Source organism: Phyllostomus hastatus, unplaced genomic scaffold, assembly GCF_019186645.2.
Source record: "Phyllostomus hastatus isolate PE091 unplaced genomic scaffold, TTU_PhHast_1.1 phas_contig_34, whole genome shotgun sequence".
Taxonomy (NCBI): Eukaryota; Metazoa; Chordata; class Mammalia; order Chiroptera; family Phyllostomidae; genus Phyllostomus; species Phyllostomus hastatus.
The window spans coordinates 50,179,677-50,195,744 of NW_025333857.1; the positions used below are offsets into that span (position 1 = coordinate 50,179,677).

General features: G+C 43.7%; 1 protein-coding gene across 1 annotated transcript in view; it reads left to right on the forward strand.

The window, feature by feature from the left end:
* The window catches only part of TGFBR1 (transforming growth factor beta receptor 1), a 48,485-nt gene extending 33,765 nt beyond the window's left edge, over positions 1–14,720 (forward strand). Inside the window, exons 5-9 of the mRNA XM_045840268.1 lie at positions 2,904–3,071; positions 3,762–3,918; positions 5,534–5,658; positions 6,779–6,909; positions 10,269–14,720. Coding sequence (XP_045696224.1) covers positions 2,904–3,071; positions 3,762–3,918; positions 5,534–5,658; positions 6,779–6,909; positions 10,269–10,394 — 707 coding nt within the window. The 3' untranslated portion in view covers positions 10,395–14,720. The remainder of the gene's footprint in view (positions 1–2,903; positions 3,072–3,761; positions 3,919–5,533; positions 5,659–6,778; positions 6,910–10,268) is intronic.
* The last annotated feature ends 1,348 nt before the right edge of the window (positions 14,721–16,068 follow it).

Genomic DNA, 16,068 nt, shown 5'->3' on the forward strand with positions numbered 1-16,068 from the left:
TTTAATCTCAGTGGGTAACTATGAATGATTTTATAATTTTTCTTTTTGCTTCTCTGTATCTTCAAATATATTTGCAACAGGCATTTATTGTTTATTTTTCTAACTTTTATTTAGGGAAATTTTTCAATATATAGAAAGTAATATAAGGAACTTTCAGCACTTGCCTTCAATAATTATTAGCTCACTACCAATCATATGATCTCTGATTTCACCTGTGCTGCCCCTAACTCAATTATTTGAAGCCAATCCTAGATACTGTATCTTTTCATCCATAAACATTCTCAGTTTGTATCTCTAGATTATGAAAGATCTTTTTATGAAACAACCATGTCACCATTATCATTTTTTAAAATGTCATCAAATATCTATTCAGTTTCAAATTTCTGCAGTTGTCTCCTATTTTTTTTTAAACAATTGGCTACTTATTTTAGGATACAAAGTCCACACATTGCATTTGGTTGGTATTTATCTTAAGTCCCTTAAAATCTCCAGGCTTTTTCTTGTTGCAGTTTATTTGTTGGAGAAACTGGATTGTTTGTTCGACAGGGCTTGCCACATTCTGAATTGTACTAATTGAAGGCCTGTAGTATCTCTGAACTTGTTCTTTGTATTATTTGAAAACTGGTAGTCAGAATTAGAGACTGAATCTGATTACGTTTTATTGGTTTCCTGAAAATATTTCCTATCTATTGTATGTTTCCTGTTGTATCAGGTCAGGAGACATGTAATGTTGGATTACCTCTTTTTTGTGACCTAGAGTCAGTGACGGATGTAGGCAGTGATCATCAGTGGCTGCTACTACCAGTTCAATGTTACTTAATTTAAAAACAATACTTAAAACAAAACCAGGGACCCTAGTCTGACCAAGTCCTGAGTTTTCCTTTTCTTCTGTCTTGGACACCGTTTAGCTTCCTCAGTTTGTACAACAACCTTTATTATGTTCTGTGACTCTAGGCTTTATTTATTTCTTAATAGTTGTCTTTGTTTTTTTGAAACTCTTCTTACTAATTTCTATGAAGGATTTAATTCTACAAGTAGTAATTGATCCTTTAAAGAACTTACCCAATTTAGTGGCTTCACACTCTGTTGTAGTGGTGACACTCAAATCTGCCTTTTGAGGCTCAAATCTCACCCAGGCCCAGCATGTTTGATGAGTGTTCCAGGTCACAAACACTGCCCTGAGCTTTTCTCCCTGCATTTGCTCCTGCAGCAACCAAGCTGGTGCTGCCCTCTGGTGGCCACCATGGGAACTAGCTGACCTTGCTGGCTCTTCTCTAGCTCCTCCGTCCCAGTTCCCTTCTCCTCCTGATTGAGTATCTTTGTCCTCCTGATTGAGTTAATTCTACACAGACAGCCCTTTATATATGCACAGCCTCCTACATGCCCTTCTTCCTTCTGCCTTTCTTGTCAATTACCTCATAAAAACCTTTCTTTCTTCCATCCGCCTGTGGTCCTGTTTAATTTTTTTTGTATTTGTGAGCCTTTCAGAATTCAATCATAGTTAACGAGCATGCAGATAAAGCTAGTGGTGTTTCTGTACAAGGAAAAAGAAAAGATGAAGAACAAGTCTATAAATAACTTGTATCATGAATCTCTAAATCCTTTTGAAAGGACTCAGAAATCCCCTCCAGAATCTTCTGAAAACACCTTCCTTAATCTCTTCTAACCAGGGTTGCTTTCCCGAAGTTAACAACAACCTTTAGAATATGGATGCTGTTTTATGTCAACTTGGGTTTTTTCTTTTGTTTTATAACTCATGAGAAAAGAAGCAGTGCATTTTAAGTCCTAATGTTCCAGGCATTTTACTACGTGTTTTAAAGAAACCTGTTACCCTCTTTTTTAAATCTGCGTAGTGGTCTTGCAAAGTAAGGTCTTCTTGTTGTGTAAACCGGAGGCAGAGGCTCACTGGTTAAGAGACTTGTCTGAGGTCGCCTAGTCAGGAACAGCCCCTGGGTTTCAGCTCAGGTCAGCATGACCTCGTGACCTCAGGTTGCTCCCTTTTACTGAGTTGTGCTGCCCCCTAGGATTGTGATACTTTTTCCCCCCACAATTCCATGAAACATATGGTTTTCCTTAATATTTCCAGCTACTTCTAGGATAAATAGGCTTTTGTACACGAGCCTGGCCAGAACCTTTACCTTAATTCTCATGGGAAAACACATTGCAAACTCATGTATCAGCTTACAAGTGAACTTTTGACACATGCATTCTTAGTTCTTGAGGATCAGAATCACCTTATATGTGTAACACTGGGTTCAGTCGTGCTTTTTCTCCTCCTGACATTTTAGTTCCTGTCTCAGCTTCCCCTGTGTTAGTGATACTGCTCTTTTTATGTTTCTCTGAGCTGGAAACCTTGGAGCCTGGCTTCTTTGTGAATTATACATAGAGTCTGTCATTAAAGCTTGCACTTCTTCATCTAATTCACCTTGAGTTTTGTTCCATCGCACTCCATCCCTGCTGTGGCCACACTGGGATCCTGACACTTCTCCTTCTCCTGCCTCCCTCCTTCATCGTTTCCCTCTATCCTTCCAGAAACAGCTGCTGAGCACCTAACCCGGACCAGCCATCTTTCTAGGCATTAAAGAGTTTCTGGCTCTGCCGCTGTCTGTATAGACTTGAGGTTACTGTCTTCGAACTATGATTCCCTGTCTCTCAAATGAGATTAGTCATCCTGCCTTATCTCCAGAATAGGGGGCTCACTCTGAGGACCTAAAGGATACATTCATAAAAGTAGAAGACAAACTGAAAATATACAGGAAAATATGAAGGAAAGATATGCAGACTTAAGGTGCCATCATATTGCATTTGTGGGATTTGGGACAGAGAGTAAAGTGACAACTTTTGAACCAGGAAATTGTAAATGTTCTACAGCCCACCTGAAATGTTGTTGCTGTCCTTTGCAGACAATGGTACGTGGACTCAGCTCTGGTTGGTGTCTGATTATCATGAGCATGGATCCCTTTTCGATTATTTGAACAGATACACGGTTACTGTGGAAGGAATGATAAAACTCGCTCTGTCCACAGCAAGTGGACTTGCTCATCTTCATATGGAGATTGTCGGTACCCAAGGTAACATGAAGCAGTCCTGTTATTTAAGCTTCGGAATCCCATGGATCTAGTGTCTGTTCAGGAAAGTTTTGAAAGAAGTCAGCCTAACTGGAGGTGTTATCTTTCTGTTGAACATCTCAGATGGAGTTAGGAATCAGGGCGGTTTTTGTTTTGTTTTGTTTTTTTTGAGAGATCCTGTGGTCATTGTAACAGCACTGGTGTTTTTGTGAGTTCAGTTCCCTACTTGTGATTTTTGAGGGTCTTGATTTTAGAATTCAAGTCAGAGAGACTGTATTTTTTTTATATGTAGTGTCAAATGACATGTGAAGATGCTTTGTAAACATCAGCAGGCTGTATAAATGTTATCTGACTATCTAACAGAATTACATTTGACTTTGAGATAAGGAGACTGCACGAGAGCCTTTTATAGTTGAAAAATTAAATATTCAGTTTTAGTTATGAATTTTTTATGCTGTGATTTTTGTGCCGTGTAGGATCTCAGATACCAACATATCTCTCTGCTCTAGTGATTGTCCACTTATGGCTCGATTCACTTGAGGTTGTGAAGTAGTGGCCCCCGAACTGTGGGTGGTGTGGGCTGAAAAGCTTGGACGCTAGGCCAGGAGAAGGGACTTGAATTTAAAGGAAAGAATTGTGATTGGTATTACCTTTTTAAAAAGCAGTTATGTTTGTTTATTTGTTTGTTTTTAGGAAAACCCGCCATTGCTCACAGAGATTTGAAATCAAAGAACATCTTGGTGAAAAAGAACGGAACTTGCTGTATCGCAGACTTGGGGCTGGCAGTGAGGCATGATTCCGCCACAGACACAATTGATATCGCCCCAAACCACAGAGTGGGAACAAAAAGGTACATGCGAATAAGTAGTAGTTAGTGTGTTCCAAAAGCAGTTTCTTTTCCTTCTCATCTGCACATAAATATCGCCTCTGAAACTCAGATTTTTGTTAGATTAACCACAGGTAGAAAGAAGATCTTAAGGTTTTGCCTGCCCTGAAACCAAGGTTACCTGACTTGAAAAGATGCCTGCTGATGAAAGGTGGTCCTTCCAGAAGATAATACCATTGTTATGTTAATTACAGCAGCAATTGGAGCTAATGTTTATGGGGTACCTACTATGTGCCAATCATTTTGAGTCTTTTAATACATTATCTCATTTAATGCCCAACTCACGTGCTATATGGTAGCTAGTCCAACTATTTTCAGTTCCTGAAAATCTGCCTTTCTTCCTTAGAACTTTTGCATGTGCTGTGCCCCAAAGCCAGCTTTCCGCTGCTGTTTCCCTAACTTGTATGCCCCCTTTCTTTGTCCAAGGAAGGCTTTTCTGGCCTGTTAGGTATTCTTGCCAAGAGCTCTCATAGCACACTGAACTTGGACCATTGAAACACTTTACATGTTATGGTGTAACTGTCCATTTATTTGTATATTCCATTGGATTTCAGGCTGCTTGAAAGCAGTCTATATTTCCAGCATCTATCACAGTGCCTAATACATAGTAGGTCCTCAGTAAATATTTGTTGAGCCCATAGTCCTCAAAAGAATCTAACTAGGTAGGTGTGATTATTCAATTCACAGGGGCATGCACCTCATGGAGGTTTTGTAATGTGGCCAACCTCTCTTATGGATGGATAGTAAGCTGAAGAGGTGAGATTTGAACCTGTGAACATAAGCTTGCCCTATATCACAGCATGTTGCCAGAACATATTTTCAGACCACTGCTTTGGCCTTGGATGGAGCCAAGCTTTGTTCTGCCTAAGTCATATTCAGGGTTTCTGGACTCAGCAGGGACTCAGAACTCTCAGCTCTGGGTTCCAGGACAGGGGTTGTGCAGGGTCTGCCCCCTCCCCACCCCCACAACTCGTCCCCCCTGCAGGTCTTTGTGGGTCCAGATCTGTAACCTTAGTAGGGTTTTTAAAACTTGCGGGCTCCACAGTGTGGCATCAATAGGAGGACTGGCATTCATTTTAATCTGTTATTTTCTTACCTGAAATTTGCCCCTGCCCTATCTTCCATTCTGTTCTAGTGAGGAGACTTCTAGAAATAGAGAGTCCCTGCAGAGTACGTGACGAAGGAGGTGGTGAACGTTAGGAAATTTGACAGTCAGAACTGTCACCTGTGGCTTTCAGAGGAGACTGAGATCATAAGGCAGATAGCAGGGAGGGTCTGGCCGGTGTTGGGATGATCTCGGTTATGTGGCGCTGCATCTGTGGGACAGAGAGGTGCCTGGAGGCGTGTTCTCCAGTGCTGAGTGTGCTAGTGACGGAGTGGTTTTCACTTTGCACTTCATGTACTTCAGGAATGTTCCTATAAGAGGTGTGAGCCATGAAAAACAGAAAAAGAACCGTGCTGAAAGTGGACAAAAGTCTTAATGTTGATTTTTTATTTTTATTTCCCAAGGGGTAAAAGAGTTCAGTAGTCACATGGCCACCATTCAGTAAAATAAAGTGCTGGCTTTTTTTTTTTTTAGGTACATGGCCCCCGAAGTTCTAGATGATTCCATAAATATGAAACACTTTGAATCCTTCAAGCGCGCCGACATCTATGCAATGGGCTTAGTGTTCTGGGAAATAGCCCGAAGATGTTCCATTGGTGGTAAATCCCCCCCTTTCCTCAACAGTTTATCCTGCACAGAGTTGTTAGACAGAGTTGCCGTCCCTCTTGTGGAAGGGGGTTACACACGGCAGCAGACTGAAGTGACGCTCTCCAGGCGACCGGAGGAGCGCCAAGGGCAGTGAAGGAGCTGGAACCCGCAGTGAGGGAAAACGGCGACACGCATTATCCTAGTGCGCAGCCTCACCCTGATGTACTCTTGTTCCGTTTCCACTGGGATCTTGGAAAACATCAGAAACTAACCGTCTATGAAACAACTTAGTCGTTTAGAATGGGTGACTGCTTCTGTGGCCACCCAGGAAGCTGTTTTGAATGTGGACCTGGGTCAAACTGGTTCCCCCTGCCCCCCAACCCCTGAGAACAACCCCCAACCCCTGAGACAGTGGTTATTTTCTCCAAACTTGGAGATTATTTAATACATCCTGTATTTAATACAGGATGCAGTACAGTCACACAGCCATTACATTACTTTTTAAAGTAAGTTTGTTTTAACTTTTAAATTTAGTTTCAGATTGAGCGCTTTGGATGTTTCCTTGAGAAAGGCTCTTATGTGTTGGGGGCCCACGCTGGGCCAAGACTGAGGGCCTCATCAGGTTTTTGAGGCTGTAAGGGGCAGGGTGTGTCTATATTGTAGCGAAGAGGACAGGTTGTTGACAGAGGCAGGTAGAGGAAGGTGTTTGCGCCTCAGGCTTGTCCTGTAGGATTCACCCCTCGGTGACAGAGGGTGTATCCCCGTACCAAGTGAGGGGCTGTGCACCGGCAGAATAGAAACTCATTTCGTGCACATCAGAGTTCTGGGAAAATGTCGATCCAGTCCTCACAGCTCCTGGTTCACAATCATTAAAACTGCCCTTGTGATCCCACAGTAATATTTACCTTTGAGGTGTGGGCCCAGCGCCGGTCAGCGAGGTGTTTTGTTGATACAGGTGTGGATGAGACAGAGCAAGCTGCGGGCTCCGTTCCACGTACCTGGCTTAGTAATGGGGCCCTGTAATAAGACGCTTGGTGTGTCTTTCTTGTCCGTTCAAAGAATGGTCTGGCATTATCTGAGTAAATTTTTTAAAATTGATTTTCTCTTTCTTTTTTTTTTGAACCAATATAGGAATTCATGAAGATTACCAGCTGCCTTATTATGATCTTGTACCCTCCGATCCATCAGTTGAAGAAATGAGGAAGGTTGTTTGTGAACAGAAGTTGAGGCCAAATATTCCAAACAGATGGCAGAGCTGTGAAGTGAGTATTTCTTTTAGATACTGTGCAGCTTTTCTATGCTGCTTCTGCTTAGGAAGTGGAAATTTGCTACTTTTCCTTAAGAATAACAGACACAAGAATTCCCTTTTCTTTCTTTTTCATAGCAATTAAACCAGTGAGAAAAAAAGCAGAACAAGTTGTTTTTCATGTGCATGTGTAAGCACATTGAAAGGGCCATGGAGTAGTATTGGCAGCGGCCCTCAGAACAGTGCGTAGGTCTGCCTGTCGCCAGGGCACCTGCACTGTGAGCGAGCGCCCCCCTTCCGTCGGGGCAGCCCTGATGGGCGGGATTGAGTGCTGACGGCAACCGGGAGCCCCGTGCTCTAGACGGAGCCTGGGCACTGCCTCAGAGTGACATCCGGGTAAATCACTTCAGCTCTCTGACAGGACTTTCTGTGAAAGGAGGAGCTTGGGTGAGATGACGATGAAGATGGTTCAGATAGTTTTGTCTCTCACTCCTCTGCCTGCCTGTGTGATCACTCACCAGGAATTTGGGGGAAATGCTTCCCAGCAGTGTCTGAGCTTCTCAACCTCAGCTCTTGCAAAAGGTTTTAGAAATATTTTTGTGGTCATAAATTTAAAGAATTCGTTAGACAAATTTTATGTAGTCTGTCTTTACTTGCCAGCTGTCACTAATTATAATAATGGTGAGGCAGAGCATTACCCTCCAGATTTGAAGTTTTGTACTTTAGGGGGAATAAAAAGCTAGCCACTAAGTAGTTGATTTTATATCTTAAAATAATGTAGGACTCAGCCCTGGCCAATGTGGTTCAGTGGTTGGAGCGTTGCCCTGCAACCAAAAGGCTGAGGGTTCAATTCCCAATCAGGGCACATACCTAGGTTACAGATTCGGGTCTGCACCCGCCTCCACCTCAGTCTGGGCGAGTACAGTCCTGGGTTGGGTCATGTGTGATCCCTGGTCCAGGCATATGCCTGAGGCCACCGGTCGATGCTTCTGTCTCAGTGTTTTCCTATCTCTCTAGAAGCAATGAAAAAATGTCCTTGGGTGAAGATAAAAAAAATAAAATTAAAATAAAATAATAAAATAGAACAAGATAATGTAGGACTCAGTAGAACCTTTGACATCCAGAGAGCTCTTCAGCTCCCGCCAACAAAATCACATTTAACAAATGAAGATGGGCTATATTTTTGCCTTTTAAAAATTTGATCTCAATACTGCAGAGTACAAACTTGAGTATTTACGCACTCAATAATTAGAGCAGGTTGTGCTTGAACAGATGGATTTTTAAGCGTGAGGAAAAGTCAGGAGTTAACACTGAGACCACACATGCCACTTGCAGTCACGATCACATTATTCCGAATCAATGCCTTCGCTGTCGTTTTGGTTTCTCTCCATTTTGTTAGTTTTCCATGCACTCATCACTGATTCAGTTTCTCACTGTTCTAGGGTTTTATAACTCTCCCCTCCATAGTTGAGACCTCCACAGCCTTTGAAAAAGGAACATGAAACTGACTAAAGAAGTGCCTCACAGAACCCCCGACCTCCTCTAGTCTAGCCAGCAGGGCAGCCTTCCTCTGGGGACGATACCTCTCCCCTTCCATCCTGGGCTCCCTTTGCCTCTTGTGGTGAGTCCTTCCAGGGTCTCACGTCTGCCCGCTTCTTGGTTTGCTAATCCCTCCTCCCCTCCTTCAGCCTCTGCCCAGATGTTACCTGGTCAGTGAGACGTTACCTCTCCGTCTATTTAAAATACCATCCTCTTGCCTGGCTCATTTTCTCTCCTTCCCTAAATGACATTTCTCATTGGCGCTTACCGCTGATAGCCTGTGTGAGTTGCTTTCTCATTAATTTTATGCTTTAGTCCTCTAGAACAGGGGTCTCCACCCCCTCGGGTCACAGGCCACTAGCAGCCTGTGGCCTGTTAGGAACTGGGCCACACAGCAGGATGGTGGGTGGTCCAGTGAAGCTTCAGAAGCTTCGCTCACATTACCGCCTGCGCTCCGCCTCCTGCTTCCATCCCCCACCCCCCAATCTGTGGAAAAACTGTCTTCCACGAAATGGTCCCTGGTGCCAAAAAGGTTGGGGACCGCTGCTCTAGAATGGAAGCTTTTTGAGGGCAGGGATTTTGTCTGTCTGTCCACTGCCGTATCCCCAGCACCCAGGATGGTATCTGATACGTGTTAGGCACTCAGTGAATATTTGTTGAATGAATATATGCCTGCGATGGGCATTTTGTCCTTTTTAATCTGGAAACAAATGTTCACTTCTAGAAAATGTTTCTGAAATATTTCTTTGGTTTGTTCTCTCTCATTTTCCTCTGTTTTTCCAATTCTGATTATCAACGTTAGACCTCCTCCCAATTTGCTTATGTTTTCCCTCCTGTTATCCATTTCTTTGGTTTTTTTTTCTCCACTTTCTGAGAGGCTTATCAGCTTTTTAAAATCAGGTTTATCTCCCACTTCTGTCAAGTTTTTTTGAGGTCAAGAAAGGAAGAAAAAGCTATTGCCACATTGTCTTTGATCTCTTTGAGACTATCAATGATATTTTTTCTCTGTGTACAGCTTCCATTTTCTCCAAGTTGCTTTTTGTCTGTTTCTGTCAGCTTCTCATTTTATGTACTTTTCACAAATGCCTGACCAAACTCGCACTCTCTGTTTGAAAACAGGGCCCTGAGAGCTCACAGGAAGCTTCACGCAGATGAGCGGAGCTTTCCCACTGGTCTGGGAGGTGGTCTGGCAGGGCCGCTTCCTGGGGGAACCGCTGATGTCGGTCCCTCCAGGTCTTGACTCTGCCAGGCTCTTGCCTGGAGGAGGGCGTGTGTGCTGCTGCTTGTGTTTTGTGGAGAAAGCCTCCGGCCTTAGCATTCAGCGTGCTGTCAGTACGGGATTTCCTCCTTCGTGTTCCCCAAGTTAGGAATTCCTGTTGCACCCTCTCAGGTGCAAACCTCCAGCTTATTGCTGGGCCAGGGGAGGGGCAGGGATCTGGGGTTCTGATTCTTTTGGCTGATGCTTCTGTTTTTCACCTACACTTCACTCTAGAGGTACTTGACACCGTTAATTCCTCAGGGTAAGGTGGTGTTTCAGTGTGAGTCAAGTTCCTTCTTTCCCTGCACAGCTCTGGTGGAGGATTTGGGTTTTTCAGGTCTGCTGAGTAAGTCACTGTGCCTGTCTGCTTTCTAGCTGTGGGCACCAATGCTTTATTGATGGGGGTTTCGGTTATTTCTAGTCTCGTGGTATTACAGACAGTGCTCAAACAAACAAACCGAAGACTTGCGTACATGTCATATAGAAAGAAACCTTTCGGGTAAACGTTCTTATTCAGATCAGTGGAAAGTGGTGCATGCATTAATTACAGTTTTTTATCTTTTTGTATTTCCTTGCAGGCCTTGAGAGTAATGGCCAAAATTATGAGAGAATGTTGGTACGCCAACGGAGCAGCTCGGCTCACAGCTCTGCGGATCAAGAAAACTTTGTCACAACTCAGTCAACAGGAAGGCATCAAAATGTAACTCTGCGGCTTTGCCCGAACTCTGCTCTTCTTCAGATCCGCTCCTGGGCTCTAATTGGGGAGGTCACTTGTTCTACCTCACTGAGAGGGAATAGAGGGATGTCGCTTCCTTTCGATAAGGTCGATTTAGAACTTCCCAGGATTGCTGTGGACCCAGGAACCAGCCCCGTGGGTCCTCTCTGTGCACTATGAACTCCGCTTTCCCGGGACAGTCACGGAGTGTTGTGTAGTCTACCTTTATTTTTTATTAACACAAGCCTTTCTTTAAAGATGATTGCTGGTCTTAACTTTAGTGACTCTGCTGTGCTGAAGATCATCTTAAGGGTCAAGGAGCTGGATTGCCGAGTTATACGAAGCATTTCTTGTTTTTAAAGAAAGTGATTTCCTCCTGGTTAGTACATTCTCAGAGGATTCTGAACCACTAAAGAGTTTCTTTGATTCAGACTTTGAATGTACGGTTCTATAAATTTCAGGATCTTAAAACTAACACTTAAAAAACTCTTATCTTGAGTCTAAAAATGACCTCATATAGTAGTGAGGAACATAATTTATGCAATTGTGTTTTGTATACTATTATTGTTCTTTCACATATTCAGAACATTACATGCCTTTAAAATGGGATTGTACTATACCAGTAAGTGCCACTTCTGTGTCTTTCTAATGGAAACAAGTAGAATTGCTTAAAGCCTGTGCTTGTTAAAACCTGTAGTGTTTCAATTCAAAACGTTTATTTATCTGGTACATAGACCTTTTCTGTTCTGTTTTTTTGGAAGAGGTTTTGTGGTATGTCATTTGGTGTTCCATTTTGAAAATGCCTTTCTCCTACCAGAATGTGCTTAAACCACTAAAGAGATGAAGTGGCATTAATTGGTGAGTTGTTATCACGGTCACGTTTGAATAGTCTCGCATCAAGTTTTTAGTGGTGTTGTCTAAGTGTGCTTTAAAAAACATCAAGTGGCACTCTAGACGCTTCTAGTACTTTAAAGTTTGTAGCATACAGACTAATTTTTCTAAAAGGGAGAATTTGTCTAGCTGCTTGTGAAAAGTTGTGTGGCATTCTGTAAGCCATTTTGTTCTTTATCTGATCAAAGACAGTGTTATTTTTTTAAGAGATGAATTATGTTTAAAGTTAGAGTATGGGTAATGTTAAATGATAGGCCTTTTTCTAGGAGGGTGAAGGTAGTCAATAATTGGAGTAGAAAGCAGGTATGCAGGAGAGTCGCGTGTGTCACGTGGGGGTCCTTGTTCGGTGCATTTTCGGTCTTTGGAACTAGGGTTAGATTCAGTGTGGTTTTGAGGTCTCACTACATTTTGAGGAAGGCAGCTTTTAATTCCGTCTTTCCTTCTGTGTGCAGGTATTTTAACTGCTTAATTTACAAGGCTATGTAACAGATTCAGTACACTCTTGATATTCGGGAGAATGGTAGCTAAAGCATATCCTGCATATAGGTTCTCCATTTACAGATGTTTTCTGGGCAGATTAAACGTTTCCAATAAACTGGTTATGGTCTTCTCACATTAAGTGGAAAATAGCTTATGGTAACTGGCTTTTACTTCCAGTGCTAAAACTCTTTGCAGGACTTGTACAATTTTCGAAGTTTTCTTTATCACTGTGATCTTACTCTGAGGGGGCGAACTGTCTTGGCTGTGAGGCGAGTCGCTGACATCACGGGGCCGCCAGCGCCCGGTGCGAGGGGCGCAACGGCCTTTCCAGCACTTAGGTCGGAGGAGAGAGCGGCCGTTCACACCGGCTGAGCTGCGTTCCGAAATGTCTTGTCTCTTATTCATAGAATAAATTTGAAAGACTATTTGGTCTTAAAACCAAAGTAATTTTAGAAAGAATAGTATTACATAGGAATTTAGTGTCGATTTCATGTCTTTAAAACATCATGGGGAAAATGTGCTTAGAGGTTAATATTTTGACTCCAAATTTGAGGTTTTTTCCTGTATTACTGTGATTTCATCAAAGCAAATATATGAGTTTGAGAGGTTTGTTTTTATCATTGTGTTACATTTCCTGTTTCATAATTTCTAGCTCTGTGATTAGGCACTCTTTTTTTTTCTTTGCCATTTCTAAGTCTACAAGATCTTCTTTATGAAATCCAGGGGACCAATGCGTTTTATCACTAAAACTATTTTTATATAATTTTATTAAGAACATACCAAAAGTTCTTGTCTGATTTAAAGTTGTGATACATGATTTCTCAGTTTCATACAAGGTAATCAACTTTTGCTGAAGCTGTTCTTTATTAAATCAAAGATTGAGTTACAGTTGTACTTTTCCTAAGTGAATAAAATGCACTTTTAATGAATCAGGGAATTTTTTAAAGTTGGTATTTAATTCTAAATTGGGTTTACATATTACTGCAGCTAACTCCTTTTTTGGCAAACGATGGTTTGATAAAACTCAATCGGCTAATACTGAAAATGAAAGTGACTTAAAAGATGAAGCAGATCAACCACAGGTAAATTTGACTAGAGCATTCATTTTGTCATTTGGAAACTCAGAAACTCAGGCTTTTTTTATACTGCCTGTCTTCAGATGCTCACCTTCCAAGATCCAACTTGGCTGAAATAGACCTTGAGGCAAATGACCTGTCCACGTCCTTTCTGTCAGCACACCGGGGTGGGGGCGGGGGCGGTCTGGCCTAGTGGGGCACGGACACCCCTGGTCCTTCTTTACTGACTTCCGCCCTGTCTCCCCTGCCCTGCCTTCCTGCCGACCCCTGGCTCGGAGACCATGGCCTGGACGAGCGTCCCCTCTCTCCAGCACCCTTTCCCCAGCAGTCTTTTGACTGAAGGGCCGCCTTTGATATCTGGAGCAAAATGGTCGTTGGAAGTTGTGGGACATCCTTTCATTTCCTTGATTCATTGAATGTTGTCGGGAGGGGTCTCCCCATTCAGAGACTGGGCAGATGATGGCCCCACTGGCTGCCCTTCATCAGCTTCAGCCTTGGCCGACCCCTGGCAGCTGTGGCGTGGGAGGTGTGCCGGCGGCAGCAGCCAGCTGTACCCCCTCTAGGACAGGGTAAGGCCCAAAGAGCCGAGCCTAAAATTCTGCTGTAGTGGTAGTGCTCGAGAAGTGCCTTGAGTCGGTGTACGTGCCATGGCTGTCAAGAATTCCAAACGCCAGTTCTTATTACAAACTGAGTGGTCACGTGGCCATTTTGCAGTTTATGCATGAATTACCATTTTTTCTCTATACCTGAGAACGGTCACAGGTAGAATATTCTGCAAGATAAGATGGCAAAGTGCTCATTAAAATGCACAACAAAATCGGTATCCCATCAGGCATGTCCTATCAAAAGTTGACTTGTGTCCTTGCACTGAAAGAGCGGTGGCAAGTGGCTGGGTTTTGGTTTCTTGGCTGTGGCGGTGAATTGGCTCCAAGATGCTGGAGATTCCAAATTATGGTTCTGTTACCACTTGGCAAAAAATGTCAGTTCTCAAAGTTTTGAGATCCTTGGGAGTCGCCCTGGACACACACTGCGGCTCCTTGTGTCTGGCTCAGGACGCTGGGACACTCGTGGGCCATCTGCCTGGGACGGCTGGCTTCTGGGACTCTCTGAGGGCTGTCACCACATTAAACTTTCCAGTCCCGTGATGCAATTGTACTTGTAATTGTAAACTTTGAAAAGGTGGTTTGTAACATTCAACCTGTTTCTTTAAAGCTTAACAAGAACTTCAGTGAATTTGTTCTTACTCTCTAACAAGATTGGCAGATGGATGCCGCGAACCACGTTTGGTACCCCTCTTTCACACGTGCCAGTGGGGCGGGGCGTTTGACCTTTCTCCATATGTCGAGGAGATGCTTCAGAATATCAATTGCTTTAAACTTAAATTACCTCTCAAGAGACCAAGGTACATTTACCTCACTGTATATATATGTTTAATATTTGTCAGAGCATTCTCCGGGTTTGCCGTTTTATTTCTGTAAAGTATGAGTATTATGTTGCCCCATCCCTCAAACGGTACTGTACTGTTTATATGTGCACCCCAGGTAACATCATCTGTGCTTTGTTCTCTGTGTTGTGTTGTATCTGTGCAAAATCCTTCTGGCTTTATCTGTGTAATCTCTGCCTTTTTAGATGTGTACAGAAAATGTCCATATAAATTTTCCTTTAAGTTGAATGATTTTGAAAAACCTGTAAAGAGGAGAGAGAAGCAAAAACTGCAGTCCCCATAAGTTTTTAAAATATGTATATTGTGTTTGTGGTCATATTCTGAATGAACTGTAAATAGGAAGTAGAAGAGTGATACTTATGTCAAGTCCTAACACTACAGTAGAAAAATGAAAGCAATGCAAATAAATTACTTTTTCCTCCCAGTGCTAGTGGCATCATTTAAAATAAAATGTATATATCAGAGTGGGCCATGCTTTTATGGAATGTAGTTGTTATAGCCCTGACTGGTGTGGCTCCGTGGGCTGGGCGTCTTCCCACGAGGAGAAAGGTCGCCCGTTCGATTCCCAGTCAGGGCACACGCCTGGGTTGCAGATTTGGTCCCCAGTCAGGGTGCGTGCAAGAGGCAACTGATCAATGTTTCTCTCTCACATTGATGTTTCTCTCCAAAGAAAACAATGGAAGGAAGATGAAAGTAGGAGATAAAAGGGAGCACTGGTGTGAATCAGTGATAAAATGTGCACGTGTTGTGGGAAGCAGCTCTTAAACACCTGGGATCTTAGCATTGGAATAGATGGTGTGCAGGGAGGCCTGCGTTTAAAGGGAGGTGTGAGCTGACAGACTGCCTGGTAATGTGAGATGCCTTAAAAGGGAAAAGCACGAGGGAGAGGTTATGACATCGACGCTGAAGTGAAGTCAGAATGGCTGCTGGGCACTCCTGAGACCCCCGAGGACTCAGGTGGCTGCTGGACTCACCAGCTGGACTAGATGGGCTCTTGATGAGTTTGGGGTTAACTGCACTACCCTAGCATTTGAGTTTTGGCCAAGGGCTTTTATTTGCGTATCTCACCTGATTTTTGCAACTAGGATGGATGTTGACCAGTTGGGAGGTGTCCTAAGGATTGTTCCAGGATACCCGAGACCGAGAGGAGCCTGGCAGCCCTTCCTTCAGGAAATGCCTGAAGGTGACCTGGGTGTGGGTTTGGTAGAGGGTGAGGCCAGAAAGGGCAGGGTTTGCACGGGAGGCTCAAGGGTGGCCTCTTCTCCCTAGATGGCCCTTCTTTCTAGCTGTGAGCTTTCACTGGGAAGGTGGAGCTCAGCACATGCCCCTGGGAATTCCAGTTTGGGAGGCCGTGTAGCTTGGGAGACCGGTGGCAGCTGGCAGAGCCCCAGCGTCCGTCTTACTTAGTGTTCACCTCTGCCTCGAGGATAGTGAGATCAAACCTCTCTCTTTTCTCACAGTGGGGGCGGGGGGCAGGGCGGGTGGGGGCGGGGACCTGAACAGTCCAGGTGTTCTCCATCTGTAGCCGACCTACCTAGATCTGAAACGGGCTAGAGCAGTTACAAGCACTACGGGTAAAATACACTGTGGATGACCTGCGGGTATGCTTCTCTGGTTCCCAAACGGGGAGGGTGCCTGGGTGCGTTCATAGCAGATGTTTCTGGGCCAAATTCAGATCTTTCCTTCCTTTTCCAACTGATGGTCCCACAAGAGCATGCCGGAAGCTCCTGCAGCTTGGAGAGGCTGAGCACCCTGGGGCTGAGACTCAGACT